The 12008-nt window shown below is 46.9% G+C and overlaps 1 protein-coding gene across 4 annotated transcripts in view; it reads right to left on the reverse strand.

Moving 5' to 3' along the window:
- The window catches only part of LRRC2 (leucine rich repeat containing 2), an 80243-nt gene that overhangs the window by 25008 nt on the left and 43227 nt on the right, over positions 1 to 12008 (reverse strand). For 3 of the 4 annotated variants that reach the window (XM_089918060.1, XM_089918059.1, XM_089918061.1), the window contains one exon: positions 11518 to 11703. In XM_089918060.1, the coding sequence (XP_089774186.1) occupies positions 11518 to 11684 (167 nt within the window). In that variant the 5' untranslated portion in view covers positions 11685 to 11703. Of the gene's footprint in view, positions 1 to 8882; positions 11704 to 12008 lie in introns of all 4 variants that reach the window. The other variant, XM_089918062.1, reaches the window with a different exon arrangement.

Below are 12008 nucleotides of genomic sequence, written 5' to 3' on the forward strand. Positions count from 1 at the left end.
GTCTTTTCACTTTCTTGATTCTATCCTTTTACTTTTAACCTAAATATATGGTTATAATCTATATGAGATTTTATAGACAGAATCTTGTTGATTCGCTTAGTTAACTCATTTGGACAATTTCTGTCTTTTAATTGGTATGGTTAGGCAATTTACATTTAGTACAATTAAGGATATATTTACATTCAGGTCTATCATTTTATTATTCATTTTCTGTTTGAGCCCTCTTTTGTTTTCCTCTTTTATATTTTCCTGCCTTCTTTTCTGTTATCTGAACATTTTTTACTATTCCATCTTATTTTCTCTATTGTGTTTTTGACTATGCTTCTTTGTCTTCTCTTTTTCACGGTTGCCCTAGGGAGTATAAGATACATGCTTAACTTATCGTGGTCTACTTAGAAACAGTATTTTAACCACTTCAAGTGAGATATAGAAAGCTTATTACCTGGGCTTCCCTGGTGGCGCAGTGGTTGAGAGCCCGCCTACCAATGCAGGGGACGTGGGTTCGAGCCCTGGTCCAGGAAGATCCCACATGCCGCGGAGCAACTAAGCCCGTGCGCCACAACTACTGAGCCTGTGCTCTAGAGCCTGTGAGCCGCAACTACTGAGCCCGAGTGCTACAGTTACTGAAGCCCGCATGTCTAGAGCCCGTGCTCCGCAACGAGAGCAGCCACTGCAGTGAGAGGCCCACGCAACGCAAAGAAGAGTAGCTCCCACTCGCCGTAACTAGAGAAAGCCCACGAGCAGCAACAAAGACCCAACTCAGCCAAAAATAAATAAATAAAATAAATAAATTTATTAAAATAAAAAAGAAACCTTATTGCCATATAGATCCCCTTATGCTCTCACCTTTATGTTGTAGTTGTGCTATGTATTATATCAGTCAGAGTTAGATTTCTTGGCTTCAGATCATCAAACTTATTTCAAAGAACTCATGAGGAGGAAGCTAGCCTGTCATATCTACCCTGATATTTACCGTATCTGTTGTTCTTCCTTCATTCTTATTGTTCCAAGTTCCCCTCTGGTATCATTTGCTTTCTGTCTAAAAAACTTCCCTTAACAATTCTTTTAAAGGAGGTCTGATGGCAAATTCTCCATTTTCCTTCTGAAGGAGGGCAGGAGGCCCACAGAGCAAATGGGCCACACAAGGCTCTGTTTTCTGTGTCAGGAGAGCTGCAGAAAGTTATTGCTAGCCAAGGCTGCCAGGTTGCAAAGGGACCATATTCTGTGCCCATGGCTGGGGCAGGCTCCAGCAGATGTCCCACAATGCTGATCCTCCCCTGGGAAACGCAGGAAACCTCTTCCTACTACACTGTCACTCCAGTGTCCTTTACTGAGAAAGGTTAACAATGGTGTTCACTTCAAAGGACGAATACTTAAAGGAATTCCATTATATATCACAGAATACGCACACTGAAGAGTGCATTCCAGGTTGAGAGGCAATAAGTTGATAACTAACACACTAAGTGATCAATTTGGTTGGGTTCAGACCTCACATTCCAACCTGCCCTCTGAGGTTGTGATTCCCACGTCAGATCAGTCTTCTGACTTTGCAGTGCTCTTCAGCTGTTCTGTGGGCGCCACCCAGTGGCCATCTGGGACAGGGGTTCTAACAGACTGCCAACGCTGCTTAGGGTCAGATCCATGCAGGTGCAGCTTGGGAAAGAGCCCAGGAGCTCATAAGCAACCTTTTGGGGTTGTTCTCCAGAGCTTCTCCCTCTCGGTGATCTCTCTGATCCTTCTAGATTCCTGTGGCTTGCTTTTCAGTCCTCTGGCCAGAGACCTGGTGCTTTAGCTACCCTGCTTTGCTGTGCATGTCCTACAACTGCACTGTGTTGGGCCACACAGTGGGAGGACAGTGCAAGGAAAAAAGCAATGAGAGTTTCCTCCACCCTCTGGGGACCACAGCTCCTCTGCTCAGAAAGGAAGGATCCCTTATCCCAAAGGATGGGTGACTGAGGTCCTCCATTACCAACCTTCTCTCCGTTGCCCCTCACTGCTGCTACTACTACACAATCCCACGGGGGCCTAAGGCATTAGAGGGTGGAGCAAAGAAAAAGAAAAAAGACAGGGATTTACCCCCATGCTCTGAGCATTAGGAGCCTGTTTCTCACTCCTGGAACAAAATTAGGTGCTTTGTGCTCAATTCTGGGTTTCAGGCTGCCTTGAGTCCAGGCTGGGGAATACTGGAGGGGAAAAATGGGAAACAGACCACAGGTTCTGTTCTACTTTGAATTAGGGTGTCCTTCCCTTCTTCTCTTGCAACTGTTTACTTTTCAGGGTCTTCGCATTGCTGTTCTGTGTAATAAGTCCAGGTTTTATAGCTACATTTAGTGGGAGAGACAAGGTGAAGTGTGCCTACTCCATCTTACCCCAAACCATAAATCTCTGCATTTATTTTTTCTTTTACCACTTTCCTTACTCTGTTACCTTCAGCTCAGGAGCACCTAAGCTGCAAAGGTCTTAAGGTCTAAATTTTTTTAAAGAGAAAGAATTAAGCAGCCTAGCTCCTTTGAGGAAATCTCTGCACATAATCCAAGTCTACACATAAAAGCAAACCAAAAAGCCAAAGTAAAATGAACTGCTTTTGAGCAGTGTGGACAGTCAGTCATCCAAGGGTACCTGAAGCTGGAAGACCCACCTGCTGTCCAGGGTGTGTGTGTTCTAGATCAGCCAGTCATGGCTCTGATTCTTTTGTGGAGTTTCCTTTATTTTCTCAGGCCAATAAATCCTTGAAGAGTAACCAGATCTGTACATTAATATGTACGATAATTTCTATGCATTAATTTAGAGAAATATAATTCAAGTCCCTATATTAGAGAAATGGTCTATTCTTGATGCCTTTGTGTTCTATTTTTAAATATTTGTAAACCAACATTAGTCTCAGTATTTTGGTGGAAAAGAGTCTATCCTGTCTGTCATCTAACCACGTTCACTATTTTCTCTGTGTTTTTGCCAAGCAGAGAAAGAGGTACTATCCTTCAACTAAGGGGGTTTTGAAAGTGCTAGGATTTAAATCAGGGTTTTGCCTATCAGATGTTCTATTTACAAATGTGTGTAATGAAAACTAGAGACTCTAAGAATGGTAAGTGATGACCATGTATGCTGGGGATCTACATTGTAACCTCCAGAGATCCTGCGAAGGTAAGACATACCAGCTCCTAAATCCCGGGTCCAGCCCAGCTGCTGGCATCCTGTGCAGGACAGGGCTGAGTCCAGGCCTCCCTAGACAACTGGACGGGATGGACCTTAACCCAGGAGGTAGTAGCCCCATGGGCGGGTGCTGAGATTGGGAGAGTGGTTTTATGACAAGAGCCCATGAGTCATTCCATCCAGGAAAAAATGCCCCTTTGGGGAGCAGAGAGGAGACAGATTCAGGGACAGATGCAGATGCCAGTCACTTAGCAGCTTGGGGGAAGGAGATTCCCCTGGCAAATTCACAAAGCTAATCTCTTCTTCATAGCATGAACTCCATTCAACCCAGTCTTTCAGGCAAGTACATAAGATGTAATTTTCTAAGCATTAACTTTCTGCAGAGCTATAGAAATATCACCATGGTATGCTATACCAAAGCAGAAGAGAGAAGAATTACCCTCTCCAGGATCCAGTCTGGAAGCCCTCAACACAAATAAAACAATAACCTCTCAGAGAAAACGTTTACAACCAAGGAGACTCTTCTGAGGCAGCATAAGAACGCAGAGCTTTAGCCTGGGCCTGCACTGAACTTGACAGCAAATATGCATGGTTCCAGGACTCTCATTCCAGTTCTTTGCTAGAGATCTGGCTTCCCATGGTGAGTGCAGAATCACGAGAACAAGCCTCCCTAGATTTGGCTGTACTGCCCATAGCCACAGAGCATCTTCCAGAGAAGAAAACACTTGGGGCTATGAGAAAGGAGGGAACCGCGGTGTCCCTCACTGCAACAGAAAGGACACTGACACAGAGTGTGGTCAAGTTCATTCCCCTCCAGTGCCGAGTGTTTCAGATTCTGAATGAAATGTCAACAGAGACTCTCAAAGGTTGGATTCACAGAGGAAAAAAAAAACTTTTTTCCTGGAAAAAGTGTTTGCTTTATCGCAAGGGTCAGCAAACTTTTTTAGTAAAGGGCAAGATAGTAAATATTTTATGTAAGTACAATACTTACATAACAAAAGAGAAAACTCTTGGCCTCTCTGCTTGCCTGGGTTGGGCCTGCCTGAGCACTGACCCTGCGTCCATGCTTCTGCCCAGTTGCCGCCTACTGGAGACATTCTCAGGACAAGAGCGACTGGCCCAAGAGGGAAAGGCCTGGCAGGCCATGAGCACGGAGCAGGCGAGGGGGGACCTGCTACAGTCAGCTTCGCTCTCTGCCCCAGTGACACCCAGGTGCCTGTGTGTCCTCTCCTCCCACTCACCTCAAGCTCTTGCACAGAGATTCGACTGCTTGGTGCCTGACAGTTGCCAACAGTAGAGTCTCCAATGTGTGAATGGCAACCAGTGCGGGCCTTGGGCAGCAGTGAGATACAGCTGGCCAGGTAGACAGGTGCTGAGAGTCTGGGGGAATGGGGACGGAGGGGGTTACTCCAGTTTGGTCTCCATGGCTCACGGTGCTAGCCTGCTCTGGCAGTGCCAGGCCTGAGAGTGATCATTTGCTAATCCCAGCTTTCGTGAACAATAAATGACCGCAGCTTTCATTCCCCCAAGGTGCTAAGTGAGTGGCAACTGCATCTGTCCCTGAATCTGCCTCTCCTCTGCTCCCGAAAATGCCTTTTTTTTTCCTGGAAAAAAAGCTTTAGTGGATGTGATGGCTTTAAATTATATACACAAATTCTTTGACATTCTTCCCTCTAAAAAGGTAGAGCTTAATTCCTTTCTCCTTGAGCTTGGGCTGGACTTAGTGACTCACTTCTAATGAATATAATGTGGTGAAAGTGATGGTGTGTGACTTCTGAGACTCAGTCCCATAAGGTATTGCTCTCTCTCTCGGATTACTCACTCTGGGGAAAGCCAGGCACCATGTCCTGAGGATGCTCAAGCAGCTCTATGGAGAAGCTTCCTGTGGAGAGAAACTGCGGCCTCCTGCCAACAGCCGTGTGGGTGGACGCTGTCTTAACAGCAGATCTTAAGGCCCCGGTCAAGCCTTCAGATGACTGTAGCCCTGGCCAAAATCTAGACCTCATGAAAGACCCTGAGCCAGAACCTGAGCCAGAAACCAGGTTTCTGACCCTTAGAAGCTGTGGGATAACAAGTGTTTATCATTTGAAGATGTTAAGTGCTGGGGTAATTTTTATGCAGCAATAAATAACTAATAAAGTGAACAGTAAAATAAGAGGCACTTATAAAACTCAGTCTTAATTTACAGTGACATCTGGTGTCTATATCCAGCTGCTTCCTTGACATACCCACTTGGATATCTCACACATATCTCAAAAGAAACATGATTCCCTCCAAACTTACTCATTTAGAATCTATCCATCCCTGTCTGCCTTAATTCCCCATCTCGACAATGACTCCATATTTATCTGGAGGTCACTCCTTTATGCTTTCTGTTTCCTCACCCTGACCACCCAATATATGGACATGCACACACACACACACACACACACACACACACACACTCATTCACACATCTAATTTATTCTGTAGGGGCATGTGTTTCTCACCACCAATTTCTGCCACATCTGGCCTCAGTTGTGCAAAAGCCTCTCAGCTGGTCTCCTGACTTCCCACTCACCCACATCCAATCCATTTGCTACACGACGGTGAGCATCACCATCACCAAAGAGAACTGGATCATGCTGCCACCTGGCCCAAGTCCTCCAGAGACTTCCATTTGGAATGAGAGGGAGATCCCAGCCCCTCACAGGGCCCAGTAAGACCCTGGCACGACCTGCCCTCAGACAGCCCCTCCCACTCACCCCCACTGCTCTCCTCCTCCGAGCCCGTCCACCACCTGCTTCTTCCCACCTCAGACCCTGCAAACGCTGCTCCCTCTGCCTAGACGTTCCCCCCATTCACACGACTCTCCCCACCCTGACACCCCTGAATTCAACTTCTGCGTTCCCTCCTCAGCGTGGCCTCCCCTGCCTCTTCATCTAAGGTACAGCCTCCTGCTACTCTCTCTCTCAGACTGTTGCTTACTTACCTCACAGCACATAATACAAGTTGAATCATTTGACCATTTGTTTAATTATACTTTATCTGTCCATGGACGGAACCATGGTTTCCTGATGGGAGCAACCACCTGAGGGGCCCCTGACTTGGGCTCAGAGCCTGGCCCCTCAAGTCAGCCACTGACACTAGGTCACTCAGTAACAGACGCCAGGCTCCCACTTCTGAGTCTCAACCCAGAAATCCTGGGTAGGGAGCCAGTTTACTTGGTATGTATTTCTGTTCTTTGATTCCCAGGAACCCTAAAGAACTGACATCTGGGGACACTCATTAAATGCAGAAAGATGAATGTCCTTGCCTCTGAGCTCTCAATCTGGAGGGGCGAACAGATGTTTAAAGGGATACATTTCAATGCAGCATGTGGATTCGACAACAGAGACTGAGGGAGCTGCTGTGCAAGCCAGAAGAGGAGAGATGCCCTCCAGTGCGTGATGGGGGGTGGGAGTAGGGGGTCAGGGAGAGTCCTGCAGGGACTGTGAGGAAGGCGAAAGGACCACTCTTCTGGGTTTGATCGAATAGTTTTCCATGCTCCCTCCCCAAGCCAGGTATATCAGAATCACTTTACAGAACCATCTGTGATCCCGAGCCAGAGGACATGACTGGAAAAACACATCCTTTGGCAGCAGAACACTAGTCTCCACTTAGAATCATATGCCAGGGTTCCAGGTGGGAGGGGGGACTTTCTGGTCACCTAGTCCTCTCACTTCTTGTCAAATGACAGGCTGGGCTGGAAGAGGGCAGGGGTGGGGTACAGGGCTTATATCTCAGAGAATTTGAGGTGTGAAGGCCCTGGGAGAGTCTGGGAGGAGACTCAACAAAGTCCACAATACAGGTGCCAAGCCATCCTTGGTTCTCCCTCTGCGAGGCTGGGAGGGGGACAGCAGCAGAGGGGGTGAGGGGAGAAGGGCATGGAGCTGGTGCCGGGGTTCACCTGGACCAGCCATGGGGAGAGAGGCCTGGCTCCCCTCCTCCCCACCTGCCCCTTAGAGCCCCCCAGATCCGTCTTCCCTTTGGACTGACCAGCTCCAGGCCTTCCACAGCATTTTCCAGGTGTATCCGCCAGGTGCAGAAGACACCTATCACCAGCCTTGCTGGATCCAGGGGAATGACTGTAACCAATGGGAACTTCTGGTGACACCAAGGTACAGTGGAGGCAATGATATGACAGACCAGGGGCTTTAATGGCCCACAAATTCCTTTCTGTCCTCACATAAGGCCACTGCCTGGACCCCAGAGTTGGAACAGAGTGAGATTTCTGATAGAAGCAGTAGGGAAAATAGAGGGTAAATATTCAAGTGAGGTCAGTCACAGTAGTCACAATATTTCTGCCAAATTCTAAATTAAATTACATTTTATGTCACCTGATCAGTGTTCCCCTGGGGACACACATTATTTTACGGTAATCTGTTAAACTAGAAAATCTGGCCAAGGGAGGCAGAGGCTCCAGACAGGATTAAGAGGACAGTCTCAGGGTCAGGACAGTCTCAGGGCTGGAGTCCTGCCTCCCCCGCCTACTGCTGCATGTCCCTGAGACGGCTACCTAACCTCTCTGAACCTCGGTGTTCTCATCTGGACATGGTGCGACAGCAGCACTGAGCTCATAGGATTAGTGGAAGGATCACGCGTGATAATTTGTGTCACGTGCTTAAGACAGTACCTGGCACCTAGTAAACCTCAAAAAATGTCAGTTATTTAAAGAAAAAAAAGAAATTAAGACAGACATTGTTCCCAGTTATATATAAGGTCAGAACAAAAGGTACATGAGCATCTGGGGATTTTTCTCTATCAGGTATGGTTACAGAGGTTCTATGGGAGAACACCCAGCTCCTAAGTTATGGGAGAGGATTTGGTCCATCAGAAGAGCCGCCACGCAGTGGTTAAGAATCCACCTGCCAATGCAGGGGACACGGATTCAAGCCCTGGTCCGGGAAGATCCCGCCTGCGGCAGAGCAACTAAGCCCGTGCGCCACAATTACTGAGCCTGCGCTCTAGAGCGCACGAACCACAACTACTGAAGCCCGCGTGTCTAGAGCCTGTGCTCTGCAACAAAGAGAAGCCACCGCAATGAGAAGCCCGTGCACAGCAAAAAAGAGTAGCACCTGCTCATGGCAACTAGAGAAAGCCCGTGCGCAGCAACGAAGACCCAACGTAGCCCCACCCCCCCCAAAAAAAATATATATATATGTATGTATGTATAAAAGAAGAGCCACCAGCACAGTCAAACTGCTTACAAAACCAGACAATTCTCTTCCGGGTTCTAATCACTTTCCCACTCTCACCCCCACGTCTCTCCTGGAGGACAGACTTCCCCGGCCAGATGTCAATCATCCCTTTCAGGGCACTGAAGAAGCACAACCAGAGTTGATTTATCACCCCTGGACAGCACTGTGGACCAGAAAGTTTTGAGCTCAGCCTCGGGAACAAGGGTGATGCTGAGAGTAACCCACTAACAAGAGCCGGAGTGTGGAGACCCGGCCACAGCAGCAGCCCGGCTACCTAGACCTGCCCGCTCACAGGCTCTCCTTCCGCATTCAATTCCATCCCCTGCATAATCCTCAATCTGTGTTCGTTTGGGAGGTTCACCCCTGTCAAGCCTCAGCACAGCAGGGACAGACATAAACAAGGAAGCACTGTCCCCCGCCCCCTCCACAGGTGCCCCATGCCCCTACCCTCGCCTTCCCCACAATCCCCCAGTTTCAGGAGCAGCCGCGCACTCACCCCCCACGCCCACCTACCCGTGAATGGGCTGCAGCCCTGAGCCCCTGCCGCTGCCTGCCGAGTGGAATCCGAGCCTGTTTACTCCGCAGCAGCGACACACTGGGGCCAGAAGCGCTCCAACTGCCCCAGCTTCCCGGCTTGTGCGCTAATGGGCTATGTTTGTAGGCTGATAATATGATCTGTAGGACATGTGCTGATAAACTATCTATCTATTCTATGTGACTCAGCCCAGCGTGAGACAAAACAGACTTGGGCGGGGAGGGCTTGTCACAGCGTAAACGATGTGCCGGCCAATCTGAGCCATATAACCCGGGATTATCTGCACCTCCCTGCAGGTGGCGGGGGCCTTTCAACATTGGACATCCTGAAGTGTGCTAAAAAAGAAACAGGTCAGAGAAGGCAAAGGGTGACATATTCTTAGCCCGCTAAGCTGGAAACCAAACTGAAAGCAGGATGAGAAAGCCATATGACCAAGGAAATGTAATTTTTTTTTCAGTATTTGAAGCAGATGTCCAAGGTCTTGATTTCATCCTTACATTTTTTTCTTAATTTTATTTAATTTAAGAAATTAATTTCCTAAAACATATGTGAGTTTAGGTTCTCTTTAGAGATTTTACTATTTTGGCAAATGTGTTTTCCTGATATCCAACAGTGGGACAATATGCCAGTTAATAAGCAGCAATCGTGCCTACACAACCCCTTGGTGCCCCTTCACGGCAACAGTTCCTCATACACCTTCACCCTAAAACAGAAAAACACCTTTTGTCTAATATATACATAATAACTCTAATTACAAAATAGTTTGATTTCTGAAGGACTATTTCCATAATGGAACATTTTCTGTTTGTTGACATTTTAATTAAATTACCATTTTTAATTGTATACTAAGTTAGTGGGGCTCAAATTAATCTTTGTGACTATATTGAATCATACCTCTAAAATGTTAGATGTGCTTTTTATTACTTAGGATAGAATTTTCATATTATGTTTCTCTTTTGATAAATAATGTAAGTTACCTAGTTAGTAATTAATGTTTAGTTTGCATTTTGTTTTCTTTTTTTTTCTGGTATCCTCAACTAAAGAATATAGATTGAAAAAGCAGTTTCAGTTCACATTCTACTTGAATACCATTTCAATTTATAAGAGAGAGAAACATTCAAAAGCTTAATCATATTTAAGTGGAAAAAATTTTTTCCCACAAATGCATTCAGAATACAATGGGATTGGGCTTCCCTGGTGGTGCAGTGGTTAAGAATCCACCTGCCAATGCAGGGAACACGGGTTCAAGCCCTGGTTCGGGAAGATCCCACATGCCTTGGAGCAACTAAGCCCGTGCGCCACAACTACTGAGCCTGCGCTCTAGAGCCCGCAAGCCACAACTACTGAGCCCGTAAGCCACAACTACTGAAGCCCACGCGCCTAGAGCCCATGCTCCGCAACAAGAGAAGCCAACGCAATGAGAAGCCCGCACACCGCAACAAAGAGTGGCCCCCGCTCACTGCAACTAGAGAAAGCCCGTGCGCAGCAACGAAGACCCAACACAGCCAAAAATAAATAAATAAAATTAAAATTAAAAAAAAATACAATGGGATGCTTTATGATGCTGATTGGAGGAACAGGCCATAGTCATCAGACTATAATGATGTGCACTCAACAGGATCGAGAAATTTAGCAAATGAAAATAACTTTCAGTTACATTTGAATTTCAGATAAGTAACAAATAATTTTTTAATATGTGTCTCAAATACTACATGAGTCATACTAAAAAATTATTTGTTGTTTCTCTGAAATTTAAATATAAGTGAGTGGCCTGTATTTTACACGGCAACCCTCCACCCAAACCACCCAGGACCTTACTAAAATGCTGAGTCGGCTTCAAGAGGCCAGAGAAGGGCTGAGAGTCTGTATCTCTAACAAGTTCCAGGTGATGTGGAAGTTGCTGGTCCAGAGACCATATTGTGAGTGGCAAGGATCTAGAACTAGCATAGTCTGGTGCAGTGATACCCAGGACTGGCTTCTCACTGGCATGGCCTGGATAGACCCCTCTGCCCCTCAGAAGTTCTGACTCAGTAAGTCTGGGACGGGGGTCCAGGGGTCGATATTTTCAGCATGCTCCACCGGAGTTGTTGTTTCTGATTCACAGGCAGGGATGTGAGCCAGGAAATATTTTAAAATACAAAAGGTACCATGTTCATGCAAGGAATTATTATTGCATTAAACTCTGTGCAGATTGTTGTATCGCTGGGCTAAGTGTGTCCAGAAAGACCTTCCAGTTTCTGAGCTCCCAAGGGGCAGCAGATAGGATTGTGCCCTGCAGTCTTCACATCCCAGTGTCCCCTTACAGCTGGAAGCCGCCCAACTCCTAACAGCCTTATTATTACCAACCCTGGCCACTTTCTTAGAGCTCAACACTTTTTTATGCAATTCAGCTCCAGCTGGGCTTGTAAACTCATGAAACGCAGTCCAAAGACCACAGCTCCAGCTTCTCCAGGGGGAGGTGTATATGTTTGCCTCACATCCAAAGGGGTTCCACACACAAGCTCACCCAGATACCCACAGGGGACTGAATGCTTTCTCACAGCCACTCTGAGTCTAGTGGCTGAGTTGGAACATTGAGTCACACGCACCACGAAGCTTTCTTAAAGTAAATACCTGGTTTCCAGAGTTTCCAGAGTGGGGTGCACTTCAAAGGGCCCAGGGTCATTTGCACACAGGAAATCTTCTCCCTGGAGCACCTTAGCCCATCTCTGACACAGCTTGGGTTTTGCACTTCGGCCTCCGTCATCCCTCCACTTGCATTTCATCCATTTCAAAACCATTAAGAGCTGTGAAGAATGCCTGAATGCAATCAGATACAAAATCCACTTAAGAAGCACTTTAAAATGAGATCCTCCAGGTCTTGTGAAACCAAGTGGGACCCCAGCTTGCCTTCCCAAGTCTCACTCCAAGAAGTCTGTCTGCCCATCCATTTGTCTGTCAGGGGCCACCGACCTTGACCTGGTCAGCAGGGATCAGGAAGTGACTGCTCCTTCCCCATCAACAGTTTTTTCATAACACTAAAATGGCACTTGGCATAGATTACCGGCCTCATATTATCTAGGGGGAAGGGGAAAGGGAGCAGAAGCCCAATCTTGGAGATCACT

Source organism: Delphinapterus leucas, chromosome 10, assembly GCF_059928025.1.
Source record: "Delphinapterus leucas isolate spDelLeu-1000000601 "Yukka" chromosome 10, BTC_Dleu_Yukka2, whole genome shotgun sequence".
Classification (NCBI taxonomy): domain Eukaryota; kingdom Metazoa; phylum Chordata; class Mammalia; order Artiodactyla; family Monodontidae; genus Delphinapterus; species Delphinapterus leucas.